This window comes from Oryzias latipes, chromosome 23 (genome assembly GCF_002234675.1).
Source record: "Oryzias latipes chromosome 23, ASM223467v1".
Classification (NCBI taxonomy): Eukaryota; Metazoa; Chordata; class Actinopteri; order Beloniformes; family Adrianichthyidae; genus Oryzias; species Oryzias latipes.
Genome location: NC_019881.2, coordinates 13,574,369 through 13,593,168, shown reverse-complemented (window position 1 = coordinate 13,593,168; position 18,800 = coordinate 13,574,369). Strand labels below are relative to the sequence as shown.

Below are 18,800 nucleotides of genomic sequence, written 5' to 3'. Positions count from 1 at the left end.
TTTTTTCCCAAGCACAATAAACATGTAATTATAACAAATTCAACCACCACAGTTTTTGCCAGTTGTAATTCATGTTTTTAATCAAATGTAGAGTTAAAAATAGTTAAAATAAATAACAGTGACCAGTTTCTTACTGAGCAAAACAAAGAGACCCTTTTAAATGATTTAGGTGTTTATTGACATGATGGCAGGAATTTATCTCTTATGTTTCTTAAAACAAAGTTTACAATGCTGACAAAGAGTAAACGAAACTCTGACAAAACAAATAATAACAAAACAAAATTTTCAGCCAAAGAAATTCATTTTATCAAACATTGTTTACAAGAAGGAGACCAGTATTCTTAAAAGATTTAAGTGCAGAAATCAATTGAAACTTATTATGTTATCATTGTGTATTTTTTTAGGCTCTGTACATTCATGTTGTAAATATGCTAGTCATTAACAATACATGTCAGTATATTAACTGTAAACGTTTCCTTCTGGGACAAAATAACTTAGATGCTTCAATAATAGAAATCTGAAATCTGTCATTCAAACTCTACATTCACAGGACAGCATTTTGTAATAGAGTTTCAGCACATTTTCTGACATGGTAAACCTTTTAATACAAGTATTTTGGAAATAAATAATCAGAATATGAAAAATTATTAGTGAAATCCTGACCACACTGTAGAGAAGGCTCATAGCCTGCGGTCTGGAGAAATTCTTAGCCCGCTGATTCATTGACATCTGTTGAGATCGGTCGTGTTTGTAACTGGCATTTCCTCCTGCCTACGGCCTCCTCCATTGTGACGAGAACAAACGCCCCTTATGCTTCTTACTGAGTTCATCCGTCCATCCATGTCTCTGTCCCAGTCTCCCTTACTTTCCCTCGTTGTGACAACCCTATCTGTTGCTCCATGGCTCTGACACATACAGTACAAGGGCGCACACAATCAGGGAGTCATGTTCTCATGACTGAACGTGATTGACTCTGGGAATGAGGCATTACAAACTCTAACACACTCACTGGGGCTGGGGAGCATCAATAGATCACTGGGCAACAACTTTGAACTACAATGGCTGGATTCAAAAAGCCTCTGGCGATGGCAATCTGCCATCTGGTCAAATCTTTGATTCACAAAGTGGGACACTTGTTGTTTGGGACTGATAGGTCTGCTTTATGACAGATCACAGATCAAAATGACGTCCAAAAAAGAAGCCTCAGATAAGCTGCACCAGTCCTTTCAATGGTATAGGGGCAGACAGCAAGGTTAATGTTTTTTTTCCCCCCACAAGCTAATTATGCATTTCAGTCAAAGTCAGAACTAGGCAGGATGTAATTCAGTGTGTTGACTCCTTGCATTATCAGCACTTCCAGTCAAATAAATAAAAGGCTCTGCAAACATTCAGGCTCCGGTAATGTTTCATAATATATGACCAAACTACAAAACAAAATATGCCAAATTCCTCTATTCACTTGCAAAGATAAAATAATATGTTTGCTTCACAGAATATTTTGGCAGATGGCCATCTATTAAGCTCTTGCTTCCTCTGAAGAGTCAGGGGAATTTGCTTTTGACCACCGGTCTTCGCAGCAGCTCAGTTTTCTCACATCCATTATCTCTGGTGCATGGATGAGTGAAAGCAGGGTAGTGCCCATCCAGCCTCAGCCATCCGTCTGAGCTCTTCCAACGACAGAACAACCTGGAATGTGAGTTGTTATCCTGCTGTCTGTTTTTCCCCTGCTTTAATCGTGTTCCATCCTCTTTCGTGTTCAGCGATCTCCTCCCCCGTTTGGCTGAGTGTCAGCGGCGTGGGTGAGTGTTTCAAGTGGAATAGAGACAGACAGAGTTGGGATCATGTCTGGAGTTACCATTTGGCCATTTGCAGTGTTGGCAGCTGGTAATCTCCTCCTGCACTTGACCTGTATATATATATATATATATATATATATATATAAAAATCAACAACAACATAGACAAAAGCATTTAAAAATATACAAATTATAGAACTTTCATTTCACTTTTAAATTATTCATGTGCTGCAATTAACTTGACTTCCCGGAAGTATTCACTAAATTATGTCCCACTGGAGGTTTTGTTAGAGACACAGCAAGCCTTACAAAACATGCAAATCACAGAAACTGATGGAAAGTTAACCCAAGCATGTTTTTTTTTGTGTTTATAATGTCTTATTGCACAACAACGAGAAAACCACAAAAGCATATTTTGGAGTTAAAAGGATTTCTAAAGAGTAGTAAAAAAAAAAAAAAAAAATCATTTAAAAAATCCTTTTTCAAGTGAAAATAAACTAACCAAAATAAACCAAAAACCGCCATGATTCTTGCATTTTTAATTTCCTTCATGCTTTAATGGTTAAATGGAATCCAAAATCGTAGATGATGATGATGATGATAATAATAATAATAATAATAATGATAGTAATAATAATAATAATAATAATAATAATAATAATAATAATAATAATAATAATAATTAAATAGCAATCTAAAAGTTACAATGGAAAACATGTTTGAAAGGAGCAGGTGGAAGCTTAGCTATTTTAAGCCAGCCCCTAAAAAAAATATACCTTTACTTTCAAGATAATAATACAATAATTATTTTAACAATGATTTTAACAATCATGAACATGCTCATCTTCATCAATATACAATTTAAATAACAATGACATTCATATATAAATGAGTACTAATGTTTTCTTTTATAGTCTTTGGTTGATATCAATAATGTCAACATAATGATCTTTACATGCTAGTATTTATCATATATTCAGGTATTGTGCCCATAGTATATGCTTATAACTTTAGAGTAGAACTTTAAAAAGTTTTTTTTAGACCTCAGGTTATTTGAAATTCACACAAAATCTCCTATGGTTGGTTCTTACCATTATTAAACTAAAATGTTCCTTTTCCTCTTAGATAATGGGTATATAACTAATTTCTGGATGTTAGCTATATACTTTATATGATATATGATCTGGTGGTAGATTGGCGTCAGTGTTTGGCAGCGTAGGCGCCACCAGTGTGTGAATGTGTGTGTGCATGGGTGAATGAGACTGTGACTGTAAAGCCTTTGAGTAAGATAGAAAAGCTTTGTATAAGTATACGCAATTTACCATTTACCATATTAGTACAGTTTGATATTTTACAATATCCTGTATTTTAATTGATTGTGACTGTAATAAACTTGATTAGTATGCTCTAATTATCCTATGCTGTAAATGATCAGGCCTGCTTATTGTTGTAACATGTAAATGGATGCAATGAAATGATTATAAATATTCCCCCATACTTCATCAATGTAGGCGAGGTACGGGAGCAACAAGTCACAATTTTGAGAAGGCATAAATGATTTATGTATTAATTTTTCCAGTTTTAAGCACGGCAACCTTAGCTAGAGGCTAGATTTATTCACTTTTGTTGAAGTTCCTCTCCGATCATCTTTTGGATCTATTTTAAAAGTGTTCTCAGTGAGCTTGTGGCTTGCCATAGTAACTTGTATGTCACACTTATGAGCTTTTTCCAGCAGCATTTTCTTCATCTGCTCCTAATTCACAGCAATTTGAATAAAGAAATACTCAGAATTGCAATTTTAAGATTCATTCATTTTCTTGACCATTTTTCCCTTTCGGGGTCAAGGGGCTGCTGGAGCCTATCCCGGCCACTTGTGGGCGAAGGCAGGGGGGGAACCCATTCACTCTCACACCTAGGGACAATTTAGAGTTGCCAATTAACCAATGAAGCATGTTTTTGGACGGTGGGAGGAAGCCGGAGACCCCGGAGAGAACCCACGCATGCACGGGGAGAACATGCAAACTCCACACAGAACGGTCCCCCATTGTTGTTCTGCTTCATGTCCCCCAGCCGGGACTTGAACCGGAGGCCTTCTTGCTGTGAGGCAAGAGCGCTAACCACTGCGCCACCGTGCAGCAAATTTTAAGATTATTTTCCATATATCTCCATGAATCAGAAAAATGCCACAAGAAAACATTAAAAACAACATAAACACAATTTTCAGAGGAGTGGGTCTTTAATATTTATCTAAACAAATGTAAAACTTACCTCTTACTGACTAAAAAACTCATTTTATATTTGTAATTACAGTAGCATGTGATGTTTGTTGTGATGTTTCCTGAGATCATATCCAATTATCTGTTTAATTTTGTGCATTATTTTGTTTACTTTTTAAGACAAGTGCATGCAATGACACGATGCTGCAGCCACATTTTGAAACGTTTGGAAAGCTTTATCAGTTCTGCATCCTTAGGAAATCCATAGGTACTATTCTTAGTGGCAAAAATGTTTACTAAATGTCTTTTTCTTCATTTTCTGGAACAATCCTGGTGCTCAATAATTATAACTATAACTATAACTATAACTATATATATATATATATATATATATATATATATATATATATATATATATATATATATATATATATATATATATATATATATATATATATATATATATATATATATATATATATATATATATATATATATATATATATATATATATATATATATATATATATATATGCCATTATATATATATAAAGATTTCATATATTCGACATACATTTGAATTTTGAGGTTTATTTGGTTCTTTGGAAATTACAAACTTTTACTACTTTTAAACAATAATCATCATTAACTATAAGGGACATCATGTTTATTGAAGCCCATTCATTTGTGGGGGAAGGGATGTGAAGATGTATTTGTATCGGTTAAATTGCTTTTCCTTCAATATCAACAGAACCATGGCACATCTTTTTCTTTTATAGTCATCTATTCATAGTTAAATTATTTTTCCAAGGTCAGGGTTAAAGGTTATAATAAGCTCTTCTCTCTCACCTGCCACACTATGAGAACTACACAGGTTGTGAAAGGGATGAGCACCAAAAGCAGGGGACTTCTCATGAGCCAGCTGTGTCCACGACTCTTTTCCTGACCTGCAAGAAAAAAAAACTAGCTGAAATGCGCAACTGATCGTTACACATTAGAAATATGATAGTGGTCAGGGGAGCTCGCTCGATCTTTATGTAACAACCATAATTGGGGCCCCGGACCATAAATCAATGTTCTATAATTCCCTCCATGTTTACAAAAAATATAACACATTGAAATAATAGTTACCCTGTTGATGATTACGGCATGGTGGTGGTTTACATGAGAAGCCTGATGATCCTTGAGCTGCAGCACGTAAAACATCTCTGATGTGGTCAAAGTAAAGACTTGACTGTAAACTCTGTTCCTGATAGTGACACTGGAAGACCTGCATCACAGTTTCCTAGGGATTCAACCAATAAGCCATTTAGAAATAACTCACTTATGCAATTAGTATGGAAAAAAACAGCCAGGGATTGTCTAAATGTGGCATGCCTTTGCCTAAAACTGTTCTACAGGGTTTTGGACAGCTACTTTCACAGCACAACATGAAGATTTCAACTGTGGATTCTTGCAAAAATATTAGAGGATATTTTATATTTTTGTCTATTTTTTAGAACAAAACAAAAATACTAACCAGCTCCTCATGATCAAAGGTGAAACGTAAACTCTTGAGCATTGCAATAAAGACTGTTATGGTGTCCTTGTTGGAGGAGATGGCACCAAACATGGTGCTTAACTTTCGAAGACTTTGCTCCAAAGGGTAGATATTTAACACCACCCAGCACGTGCCGGCCTAAATACAAAAAACAGAGACCCTTTTATTCAAAATCCAGTGTCCCTCATTTGCAATTTGACTGTGTGACATGCTCCGTACATACCACTTCTTTGGGAATGTAACTAACCGGAATCTCATAATCAGAGGGAATATTCTGCTTCTAAAATGAAATGTAAAAGAACAGGAAATGATTTTGTTTCCCTTTAACACTACATCAGAGCCTCACAATTGGATAAGCAAAGAGGACCTATTTTTTTGCTATACATGTGATGAACTTGAAACAACTGAGCATTCTCACCAAAACTGACAGCTTGTTCACATCATCAGTAATTGGTGCTCCAAATTTTCCACAGGAGAGTTTCAAACTCAATAACAAACTCAAGAGGAACCAAGTAGCTTGCAAGATCTGTAGAGAAAACAAGCAAACAAGAGCAGCAAATGGAATTATCATTCATCAGACATTAAAATTATTACACTTTAGAGAAGCAACAGTTAGGAAGCCAACCAGAAAAACCTCAACAATAACTGCAAAATCCCACTGACGTTTGCAACTGAAAGTGGATGCTTAAGTAGAAAACTTAAAACTAAGTTCAGTTCAAAATGAATGAAGATTATTATTTCATTTTCACATAAGACTGTGCAAAACATTATTTTGCCCTTTTCTTGGGGGGGGGGGGGGGGGGGGGGTGAGCAAAGAAATACCGACCATCTTTTCTTTTGAAGTCCAAACATCCTGCTTTCGACCTCCCTTTGTTTCCAACAAATCATCCACCTCGTGCCTTTTTATTGTTGCTTTCCATCTGAAAGTGCACCAGCAGCTCCATATGGAGCAATTACCTCTTAATGCAACCAAATGCATCTAAATGCAGCTCTAAAAAGGAAGCAGCCTCCACAATAGGTGCTCCTCTGTTTTGTCTCACATGTAACTGCACTGAAATCATATTATTTGGGGATGTCTCTGTATTTGTTTGCATTAACTGGATTAAAAAAGACTGCACGTTGCAACATAAAAAATTAAACAGAATTGTTTTGCTCTTAATAAATTCCCAAAATGTTTGCAGAAAATTGCAAATTAAGAGTGAGTTTTTAAAAAAAATAAAGAGTCAAGGAAATTTCAACAAACTGCAAAAAAGCACAAAAGCAATACTTACTTTCTTCCTCATATGGAGAAAGAGCCTCTCTCAAATCCGCTTCATGAAAATCAATGCTTTCAGTTCAAAGACGGAGCTCATCTCTGGGCTTGTGAGTATGAGTGTAACATCCAAACGTGTAGTGAAACTTGAGGACCGGCCAGCAGTCTGTTTTCACTTCAGACAAACTGGTGGGGTCTTTGACGTGGAGGAGAGGCCGCCTACAAGCTGACTCATTATGTCACACGCTGACGCTGTCTGAGACTTTTCCATGAACTCCCACATATCAATTTGGTCATCAGGAGAAGTGGGTGCTTGTTCTCTAGAGAGAATCTTTTGCTTAGAATATATTATTTCCCATAATATTGTCTGTAAAAAGAACAAAAAAAAAAAACAATAACATGGAATTAGATTTTTTTTGTCGTGGTGTCAGCTCTGATTTAATTGTTCTGTTTAGAATATTTCAACTATTTATTGGGTTTGATGATGAAGTCCAACAGTGCGCACGATTGAGTTAACCCACGCAAAAATCTTTTTTCCTAATTAATGTTACTTGAATATCAATGGCAGTCATAACTGAGGAAATGCATCTTTTTCCACCAATGATCCGGAAGCTTCTGCCAGGTAAATTTAGAGTGTACTCATAACTGGCTCTCTTTTTGACATTCCAGGAACTGTTAATGTATAAATGGATTGAAGAGAGGAGAGTGGGAAATGTTATGGACCAAAGACTTGCATGTTTCAAGAACTAATGAATTGTAAAATATGCAAGCAAGCCACTCATGAGTCAACTTCAGCCAGCTTGCATGATATTTCAAAACTGACACTAATTATCCAGCTAAATAATTTTTTTTAAGAATTTACATTTTCCTCTTATTTTTCAGTTTTAAGTTTCATCACTTCTATAGGATGCAAAAGAGAGGAGTTTGAAGCAACTTTTCAACTTCCAGAATGAAGCGCACTACGAACTAAAAGTGAAGTCATGCGCAGTTCATCAAGCAACCACAGGAGGGCATTACACAAGTCAGTCACTCTTTATTCAGTGTGAAATCGTTTAAAATTACCGCACAAAAAAGGTTTGGTTAATATAAGAGAAAAAAAAGAAATGATAATAATTGAGATCTTGAAAGCGTTAAATAGAAACAACAACAAGGAAATTAACTAAACTTTACCCTATAAACAGATTGACTGACTGAAATAAACTGACCCAAGAACACAAACCAGGAAAAACATTTATACAGTGTCTGGTTAGACCACTTAATAAACAAGGGCGAAACTCAAACCATCAACAAAGACAACAAACAAAACTATCATTGGAAAAAGTTCATAAATATCATTAAAATAAATGCATGCCAATCCAACACAACCAAATTAAATAGACACAATTAAAATAATTTGAACAAGACAAATATTTCTCCCCTGGAAAAGTTGGATAGATGGTGCCTGCCCACTTGCTTGGCTGTTGTGTATAAACTGTTTGCTTCTTGGATCGGTTCTTTTGGACTCACAGTACTTCAACAGGAGCAGAACTCCCCCATCACCACCAGTGCAACCAGCATCCTCCCCAGCACTGGCAACATAAAACAATTAGTAATAATTAATTAAACTGAAAACAAACTTTACAGTACACTGAAATCACATTATATTATAAATACAATTTATATTTATAACATAAATAAAGGGTTTGAAAAACTAAGCTTTATTTAACAAATCTTAAAACTATGGAACAGAAAATTTGGTTGCACATCATGGGAACCTTCTGCAGACCCAGACTGGATAAAGGCGACCATCTGCTGTGACCAGATTGAGTATGAGAGGATGGGGAAAGTGACAAGCAAACACCCAAAAATACTGAAATCTCTATTATATGATAATTTGCAACTGCTCCAATGACAGACGAGCAAGAAGATGGATGAACACAAAATTCTCAAATAGTTAAGACACATACAATCAACTAAAAACAACAGTCGAAAGCAAAGTGTAGACATTTAAACAAACCCTAAATAATTTTTTTTATAATATAAAACATAAAGAAACAGAATTTTTAAACTGTGGATTATGGAAGATTGTGAAATTCCTGGCAGGGGGACTTGAAACAGAACATCGATGGGCGACCTTTCTGTGTGGAGTTTGCATGTTCTCCATGTGCATGCGTGAGTTTTCTCCAGGGACTCCGGCTTCCTCCCACCATCCAAAAACATGCTTCATAGGTTAATTGATTACTCTAAGGCAGGGGTGTCAAACTTATTTTCACCGAGGGCCACATCAGCATAGTGGCTGTCCTCAAAGGGCCAGATATAACTTTTACATGTAACTAAATGTAATGAAAAATAAATGTAACTACTCCTTAATGTTAAATAACTCATTATTTATTGATTTATTATAACTTTTTAAAGTGACAATTACAGCTGCATAGAAAACACATGTTTTCTTGTTACTCTAGCATAAATCCTTTTACATTTGATTCTGTCAGGTTAGGTTATATGGACAGTGTTTAAGTCCTAATGTATAGGACTTAATATTTCAAGTCCAATTCCCCCTAGATATGAATAAGTACACACCATTCTTTATTTTTTATTTTAAGAAATCAAAAACTTGCGGGCCTCATAAAATGACATGGTGGGCCACATTTGGCCCATGGGTCTTGAGTTTGACACATGTGCTCTAAATTGTCCATGTGTGTGACCTGTGGCCCTGCGCCAGACTGGGGACCTGTCCAGGATCTCCACTGCCTTCGCCCACGAGTGGCTGGGATAGGCTCCGGCAGCCCTGTGACCTCGAAAGGGACAAAACGGATTTAGAACATGAATGAATGAAACTCCCTTGAAGCTTTTACAAGTTTTCACACACACACCATTTCTTTCACACACACACTGAAAAAAATGAAACTGGCTGTTTGTACAAATTCCCTAACCATTATATGTGGCTCATACTCAAATGAAATGAGTTTCTAAGATGTACATAACTGTGTTTAGTAAATAAATATGACTTTACAAAGACTTAGAAAGTCGTTTTCAGTTCATTTTTTTATATTGAGCCAATTTCACTGAAATAAGTTCAAACAACACTGGAAAGATCTGGCAGCACAAAGAATTGTGGGATACCATTCCCTTTTGGCAGATTGGGGTTATGTGTGAGTTTCTGTCCATGTGTTTTGTTGTCTAGCTGTTTTACTTTGTTTTAACTTAACCTGTTGTGTTTATTTCTGTCGGCACCATGAGTGAGGGGAGGGAGAGGATGATGACCAAACCCCTGAAAGTTATAGGTTCTATCATTAAAGTCAAACTTCCTGATAGTTGAACTCCTGTCCTGTAGTGCGAGACACTACTGGGGTCATCCAAGTCTTTACTATGGAAATGACAAGGCGTGTTGGACAAAACTTTATCACATGTGAGTCCAATCAAATCAGAGTGAAAATAAAAAAGAGAATCAAAGTAGAATTGACTTTAAGTTTTCTTCTCACAAAAACTAACAGAAGTTAAACAAACATTATAGAACTTGGTCTAAATGAAGTGAAGACATTGAGTTGAACAAACTTAAGTCAAGTTGGTTGACCCAAACAAAGTAAATTAAGTTGGAACATCACAGTTGCCTCGTGTTGAAAGACATAAGTTACATTTCGTGGAAATCTTTTCCATGATTTTTTTTATGTTCATTGAACAAGTCCTTTTTATCACCCCCCCCCCCACACACACCATGAGATACAGAGAGAAAAGCTTTTTCTAATCCATGACTGTCTTCCCCTTCAGCACAGTAGCAGCACACAATGTGATCGTAAATAACGCAAATCGATTGAGAATCGTTGCCATGGAAGTGTTCTTGAATCCTCTTTTTCCAGAACCCTCTGTGCTTGGTCTGGAGGAAACTTTATCATTGAGGTCAAGACTTTGGACACTGTTTTGGTTTCCTGTTCCATCATGTATTCGAATACAACCCTCTGCAGGTACTCCATCTCTGTGTCTTCTGACAGAGCATCAGGAACGACAACTCCAGAATCTTTCACTGAGCTCTCCAGATGAGTTACAACAGAAATTTTATCTCATCCTCCAACAAGTTAATTTTCTCTATTAACCCTTGCTCCTTCAGCCGAGCATCGCACAGCTGGGTCCTCCTTTCAGCGAGCTGGGCCTGTAGTTTCTCTGAAGACATCTCTGAGGTGTCCCGGCAGTAAGTCAATACCTCCAGCTGCTTCTTAACTTGCCAGACTCAGTCTCCCATCTCCTCTTCTCGGTTCCGTGTGACCCGTTTATGCCTTTTAACAGTTCTGTGCAGATCTTCCTTCTTTTGAGACACCACGCAGCTGGCAGGCGTCCTCCTGATGGCTGCCAGCTGAGGAGCAATTAAAAAAACATTTGCATTTGAATGTAGTGTAGCCATTTCACTCCTGATCACAGTATTTTTACTGAATTTGTTGCTTTGTTTGAAACCTCGAGAAAGTATAGATTATTCCCATTTTATAGTAGTTTGTTTTAATAAGTAGTAAAGATTGCAGGTGCACAAAGTGTCCATTTAATCATGTAGTGTTGGACGTTCGAATGCAAACTATGGGAAAGATTGAAACAATAATTGTGCAAAAATTTTTTTGATGGAAGTGAATTTAACATCTAGCCAGTTTCTCGAACTGCTATATTCCTTTTTTGGGGTCATTGGTTTGCTGGATCCAATCCAAAGGCGGGGTACAACTTGCATAAGTTGTCGGTTTGTTGCAGGGCCACACAATTACACCTAGGGGCAATTTAGAATGATCATTCACCCTATGAAGTATGTTTTTGGACTGCGAGAGGAAGCTGGAGCACGCATAGGGAGAAGATGCAAGATCCACACAGAAGGTTCCGAGCTGGGATTTGAACCTATGGAACGAGGGTGCTAACCACTGCACCAGCAAGCAGACCCCTAATTCAACACAATTTACTAAACCCAATTTACTTGTCTTTGTACATTCTTGTATAAAAGTTTATTATGTAACCATTTCTGACAATTAATCTAAAAAAAAATGATGAAATCGATATGGAAATCATTGTGCACCATGCATTAATCTAAGAATCAATCTATTGAACAGTGTTGCCATGGTTGAGTCAACTGCTACAAGATGTTAAGCAGACAGCTCTGCTGCTGGAGAGGAGAAAAGCGACACACTGAGCTGAGTCAGGTCAACTAAAAGAGGCCACTTATAAATATAGCCCCCGGCAGCCATAAGACCCCGCAAAACAAAAACACACAGACAGTTCGGCAGGGAGCTGAAGGGCAGTTTCTTGGATCACAAGGTGAGGCTTTGACACGGCTACCCAAAATGTGACTAAGCTTGTTGTCATCTCAACACAACAAATACCGACACAAAATCGACGCAAACTGTGAGTTCAATGCTTGAATGAGCTGATTGAGGAAGAGTGGGTTGCATGAAACTTAAAGACCAGTGTTTTTCAACAAGTCATTTACTTGATTTCATGTTTTGTCCCCATAAAGATGGAGGATGTTGAGCGGGAAGCAATAAATGAAGAACTAATCAAGTTTGCCATCCGGGAGAGCATTCAAGATGCCTACAAGTTGCCAAGCTCAGTAGATAAAAACAGGTATGAAGTAAATTAAAGAAGCAGCTCAGATGTAGCATTCTCTAATAATCTCTATCATTTTTGTAGGAAAAAGCAGAACAGTGAAGCCTTTGTGAAAATAATAGAAGCTATTGATGAAGGTAAAGCTGCCTAGTGTTTATGGTTGAGGTTATGTTAAATATTTTGTAATGTTACTAAAATGTATTTGTACAATTGTTGGGGCTGCTTTGTGGCCTGCACCTCGACAGGTGATGTTGATGCGCTGCAGGCACTGTCATGCTGCGAGTCTACCTTCCAGGAGAGAGATGGCAGGGGCTGGATGCCTCTGCATGCAGCAGCGGTGCAGCCACATCCAGAGATGCTGCAGGTTGTGCTGCAGGGTGAGATTTCCAACCAAAGTTTTGGTGGAATCAAGTTGGAGGCGAGGTTCTTACCTTTGTTTCCTGCATGCAGTACTGACATCGGCTGACTTCACGCTAGAGGAGCAGACGGTGGATGGAGACACGGCTCTGACACTGGCAGCTGAGGCCGACCGAGTGGCAAATGTAAAGATGCTGCTGCAGCACGGAGCTTCGCCACACAACACCAATGGCAAAAATGAATCTCCTCTGCTTCTCGGTAGCTGAATATGGGGTTCCGTTTGTGCCAAAAATATGTTTTTGTGTCCACACCACACTACAAAAAACATACACCCTTAAGCTTCAGCACTGGTGGACATATATGGAGTCATTCACTGCATAGACAAATTTATTTGGGCTTTACCACAGATACAGCATTTTCAAAATAATTTTGAAAGAATGGATTTTTTTAGGTCCCCACTCTGATCATCTTTTGATCTATTTTAAGAAGTGTTCCCACTGTTTTCTTTGTGTTTTTAGCAAAAAACAAAAAAAATAAATAAATAAAACTTGAGTTGTTTTTTAGGACATAGTTTCTGCAGAGCGGCTTTCTTTACAAATGTCCTCCATCATGAGAAAGATGCCACAAGAACATGTTAAAAACACCAAAAACTCTACTTTTTTTTTTAATAACGTGTCCCTTTAAATACATGCAACCAAAAATCCTACAGTACAGGGTACACTTTCACAGTGAGCTTTTTGGTCCATTCCAGTGTTTATTTCATTAAATTGTCCATTTATTTGGGTAGGAATGGGATCTGATATGTCAAGTAAATGCAAGTTCACCTAAAAACAAAGGTGTCAGTTCACATACGAGTACATTTTTGTGAAATTCTGACAGACTATCAAGCGAAGCAAAGAGCAGAAATAAACCAAAAAGAGTAGCGATGGCTGGGGGACCTGAAACAGAGCACCAATGGGAGACATTTCTGTGTGGAGTTTACATGTTCTCCCCATGCTGGAGTCTTCGGCTTCCTCCCACCTCCTGTCAAAAAAAATTCTTCATAGGTAAATTGGTCACCTGTCCAGGCAGCCCTGTGACCCTGAAAGGGACAAAACGGGTTTAGAAGATGAATGAACATTTATGCATGAATACAACAGCTGATAGCACCAATAGTGGATTATGTCTTATGATAAAGTGAGAAGCTGAAGGTTTACAAAAACAAGAAGGGTATAGCCATTTATCGATTCAATGCCTTTTTTAACCAGACACTGCTGGTTTCAAGCATTTTCACGCACAAGCAGCTATTTTTAGGCAAATTTGTCCACCTAAATATTCTCTCTCAAGAACTCATTAAGCAAAAACAAACTAAAACAAGTTTAGGTGTTTACCTTTATTAGCAAATGCTGCAATAACTGTACATAACTGAATTTGAACTCTTATTTGTTGCAATTTTTCTCATGTTTTTTTAATTTTATGTGCATCGCAGCAGTGAAGCAGCGCTCATATGAGATGGTTTACACTCTCATTATGGGTGGGGCCTTTGTGGAGCAGGTGTGCCTCACTAAGTGGAGAGCCATCCAAGAAGCTGCAAAGGTGAAAGAGCGGTGAAGGATGTGTATGCATCACAGAATTCTTTTGGCTAAAAGTTAACAACTTGAATTGCTTTGAAACCAGGTGGGCTGTCCTCGTATTTTGATGCTGCTGCTTCGACATGGAGCCAACGTTTCAGCGAGAGACGGTCATGGCGTCACACCTCTTGGAATAGCGGCAGAGCATGGAAAAGCAGAAGCTTTAGACATACTCATACAGCATGGTAAACACCAAAAAGGGTTGCATGCACCCATCTTATGTGTGTGAATCTGTGCCAGCAGTGATTATTTTCCATCTACTTCTAGGCGGTGATGTAAACGCCCAGGCCAGCAATGGGGACACCGTTCTTTATGATGCATCTGGATCAGGAAACCTGGACTGCATCAAACTGCTTTTGCTGCATGGAGCTAACCCAAATGTGGCAAGCTACGCCTGTCAGCTCCCCATCCACAGAGCTGCATATGAAGGACACATACTGTGAGCTAAAGCTCTCTGACAGGATCACACAGCAGCACACTGATGAACTATATAAAGTTGCATTCTCGGGTCGTAACATCTTAATTTTAATAGACTAATGTAGTTCCCAGGAAACAAAAGTGGCCCCAGACAAATTAAAATTCTTTCCTTTCCTTTTCTGGTTCCAAAAGTGAGCAAGCGCTTGAGGAAAAACATGGACAATTTCCACATCGTGCAATGTTTTCTCTGAAACCGTTTCCACAAAGAGCCCTCTATTTGATCCGTATGTTTCAGCTCAGCCTTGAAATGAGAATGCCGCTCAAACCGCAGTCTAATGAGCATCGCCCCCCTGTCCTGTTTTGTGTTTTTCACCAACTCTGTCATCCATCTTCTTCCTGTTTTCCTCTCACTCCTTCTCTCCTCAGAGCCCTGAGGACTCTCATCCCCATCACCACTCAGAGAGCGATCCGTCTTTCAGGCCAGAGCCCGGTCCACTCTGCAGCTGACGGAGGTCAGGCTGAATGTCTGGAGCTGCTTCTTCAGAAAGGTTATAATGTCAACGCCCTGCTGGATGCACACGTCTCTGGTAGGGCTTTGAATAAATCAAAATTATATATCAAAAATGGCTTTTGTTTATATTGTTTTATGGTTGAGTTTCCTTGGAGTATAAGTCGCAGAAGCAAAAAAATGCACAATAAAGACTTGTTTTGAAATTAGAGTTTATTTTTAATTCTTGGTGATGTGTAACCCTTGTGCTATCCTAGGCACTTTAACGTTGGGAGTTGGGTCATATAGACCCACTAGACAGTGCGCTGAACCTTTTTTCTACAATGATTTGTGATCCTCACTGGTGTCCATGGATTACATGAAATCTTTCCACCTTTATCCACCTTTGTCATGGTAGGGAGAACACGTCAATGTAAGGGTGGGGTCATCTAAGATAGCACAAGGGTTTTAAGGTAGTTTTTTTGGAATAAAAACTGAGTTTTCTACTGGTGACAGTAAAATACCACATCATTGATAGATAATTTTTTAAATCTAGATTTAACATAAAAACCAGGGCTATTTCACACATTTCTCCCAAATCTTACAGAAAACTATGGGGACCTCAGGAAGACCCCTCTGTTCTTTGCTGTTTCCAACGGTGATGTGACCTGTTCAGAGATGCTGCTGGCAGCTGGAGCAAAAACCGACCTGGACCCTCTGCGGTGCATTTTGGTTGCTGTACGTGCTGAGAGGTGAGCCGCAGTCTTTAGCCCTATTTTCACTCCCTCACATGCAGAAGGATTAATAATCTCAAATCCTCCTGTCCAGGTATGAGCTGGTGCAGCTGCTGCTGTCGCGCGGAGCTGAGATAAACTGTTATTTTAGAGTGATAAGCAACACAGTGTTCCCCACAGCCCTGCAGTACTGCATCAGAGACCCAGCCATGCTGCGACTGCTGCTCAACCACGGATATCACGCTCACAAGCACGTACAGCAACCCAAGTTTTCAAAGCTTTTTAACTTGTTAAATACCATGTTTTTCTTTTTATTGTCCCCAGGTGTTTTGAGTGTTGTCACAAGGGTTGTGAAGATCTGGATGGTGAGTGCAGTGATCTCCATAACCAAGTCTACTGCATTTACAGTCAACCAAGTGTCATTTCGGTACGTTTCTTAAAATTATTATGACAAATACAATACAATACAAAACAATACAATAATCAAAGTACAGTAAAAATATGTAAAGATATTTTCCTCAATGAAATCAAAGAATAAAACAGTTTAATACAGTCTTATAACAGAACAACCAACACGAAATAGAACATTGATTAAAAAAAATTAAAATAGGGGTCTGCAAATTAGAAGTCATACACTTAAAAAGTGTAATTGTTTTAGATCATTTTTGATTTTACATTTTTAATTTTTTTAATAGAGACCAAATATAGTTTTTAGTCTGTTTCTTTTAAATTATTTAATAAGGGAATTTTTTTCCTGAGTATTTTCTCTTATGTATATAATATTTTGACAAAATGATCATTGGATTTGTTATGTTGCATTGGAATGGAAAATTGTGTCCATTTTCACAAACATTGGTGGAAAGGTCATTTAAGTTACACCTTCCTGTTCCTGAATTCGATGCACTCCAGGAAGTACCAAATGTTGCAGTTCCTCAGAGAACCACAGGGGGCAGGTTTCAGAAGAGAATCACATTTTTAGTCTAAATTTACACACAAAGCAAAGTGTAAATGGATGCCTCTTCATGCAGAGCTTTAAACTTACTTTAAAGCTAGGTGTCAATTTACTCTGCTTCAATATTTATTCATAACCACATGAGGATCTGTTGTTTTCATTTTGATTTAAGATAAAATTTCTGCCTTAATTAATCGGGGATGTGTTTTTTTGATTGGCAGGTAGGCGGACCCCTTAGTAAACATAACAAAGCTTGAAAATTGACTTTGCCCTTCCCAATTTCAGAAAGTCAACGTGCTCCCCTACCTTCAGGCTTCATTTTTATGGTTCAGAATTCAATGGGAGACTCAGAGATCATTCATCATATGCCTGTAGCTAGTTAACATTTGCTACAGTCAAGTCTTTCTCCCCTTTTGCTTGAATTACATTGACAATCCTTTGAGGAAATTTGTTGGTCACTTTCATAAGCTGTTTTTATGCAGTTAAGACAATGTGGTTTTATTGAATGGATCTGGGGGGAAAAAATAACTATTTGTTCTTATTGAAGTTCCGCTATGTTTTTTTTGCTTTTGTGGAGGCAGACAACCTTGCCCTTCATGGAAAAAACTGAAATTAGTTGAATCGCCTGAGACTTTTATTAATTAATGATCTTCTGTTTCAGTTTTGTGAGTTTGTGTCTGTGTCATGGCTGACCCATCTGGTGGGGAGCGTTGTGAAGATGCTTCTGGACTATGTCAGCCAAATCCGCATCTGCTTCAACCTCAGACGCCTTCTGGAGCGGACGCCAGAGTGGGAGGAGATTTCCACCACACTCAGTAAAACCAGAAGCACACATTCAGACCAAAAAAAAACCATGTAAATATATTTGATAATTTTTCAGTTTGGGGTATTTTGCAATGTTTGCCCTCACTCCTCAGGCAGCCCTCGCTCTCTTCAACACTTGTGTCGACTGGTGGTCCGAAGTCAAGTGAGCATCAGGACGCTGAATGACCCAGAAGCCATGGCCGCTGCTCCCTTTCCTCCCAGGGTGACGAGCTACATAACCTACAGAGAGCAGGACCCATTCGTATTCTAATCCAAAGGAAAAACACTCACTAACAGCTACAATGAATTACATTACTTACGGGTTATACTAATGCATTCTGTGCTATTTGAATAAAAGCACGAGTTTCTGCACTTTTAGTGTGTGGAAAGACTATAAATGTAAAGAATTGATGGATGCACCAAAAAGGCTTTATTTATGCAAGCATTAATTGTTATTTTTTTAATAAATCATTTTTTAGAAGCTACATGTGTCATTTTTGGACCTAAATGTGCAGACATGTTTATCTAACATCACTTCAGCATCAGAAACTGTATCCATACATGTAATCTCAACAGCTTTTCCTAATCAACATAATGTAAATCAATTATTTTTTATGCACATAACTGATATGATGACGAAAATGTATTAACTTTCAGTAATTGGAGGCGAATGTCAAAGATTATAATACATAAATAATCTGATATTAAAATGCTGTTCAATGAGGGGGAAATGTGCAAACTGTACTCAAGTTGTATTTTTCTAATGTCATGTGTAAGGAATGGTAACATGTTTATTTCCCATTTCTTCACCTTTAATTTTGTGAGCATTAAACATTTTGTTTTGATTGATTTCTTTACGCCATCCCTTTGTCTACACAGCAACTTCTTTTTTCTTTTTCTTTTTTTTGGGCCAGTTTACCTAAAGATCTGCTGGAAGGAGAAAACTTGATGCACTCATTTATTGGTGCAAGGAAAGAGAACAAAACTCAGGAACTCAAAGGACTTTGTCACAATTAGCAAAGTAAAATTAAAATTAGAAGACTTTTCATTTTAATTCTGGTTTAAAATGTCCCTCTAGGTTCTTTT

General features: G+C 37.8%; 2 protein-coding genes across 3 annotated transcripts; one reads left to right on the top strand and one right to left on the bottom strand.

Annotated features, from left to right (window-relative positions):
* Nucleotides 1-154: 154 nt before the first annotated feature.
* Nucleotides 155-7,135, bottom strand: LOC105357082. Its single transcript, XM_023952579.1, has 7 exons — nucleotides 6,823-7,135; nucleotides 5,970-6,077; nucleotides 5,775-5,831; nucleotides 5,531-5,689; nucleotides 5,143-5,296; nucleotides 4,861-4,958; nucleotides 155-1,906 (listed from the first exon to the last, which is right to left on the bottom strand). Exons 1-7 carry the CDS (start codon nucleotides 6,832-6,834, stop codon nucleotides 1,757-1,759), a joined length of 738 nt encoding a protein of 245 aa, XP_023808347.1. The 5' UTR covers nucleotides 6,835-7,135; the 3' UTR covers nucleotides 155-1,756.
* A 4,840-nt stretch (nucleotides 7,136-11,975) lies between these two features.
* On the top strand, nucleotides 11,976-18,563 carry asb15 (ankyrin repeat and SOCS box containing 15). Of its 2 annotated transcripts, none has more exons than XM_011491068.2 (14): nucleotides 11,976-12,065; nucleotides 12,265-12,371; nucleotides 12,438-12,490; nucleotides 12,599-12,730; nucleotides 12,804-12,968; nucleotides 14,179-14,285; nucleotides 14,367-14,505; nucleotides 14,588-14,759; nucleotides 15,164-15,324; nucleotides 15,832-15,976; nucleotides 16,053-16,208; nucleotides 16,283-16,385; nucleotides 17,572-17,725; nucleotides 17,828-18,563. In XM_011491068.2, exons 2-14 carry the CDS (start codon nucleotides 12,265-12,267, stop codon nucleotides 17,983-17,985), a joined length of 1,752 nt encoding a protein of 583 aa, XP_011489370.1. In that variant the 5' UTR covers nucleotides 11,976-12,065; the 3' UTR covers nucleotides 17,986-18,563. The 2 variants fall into 2 exon arrangements, with proteins under 2 accessions (XP_011489370.1, XP_011489369.1); XM_011491067.3 differs by having other exon boundaries at nucleotides 12,005-12,152.
* The last annotated feature ends 237 nt before the right edge of the window (nucleotides 18,564-18,800 follow it).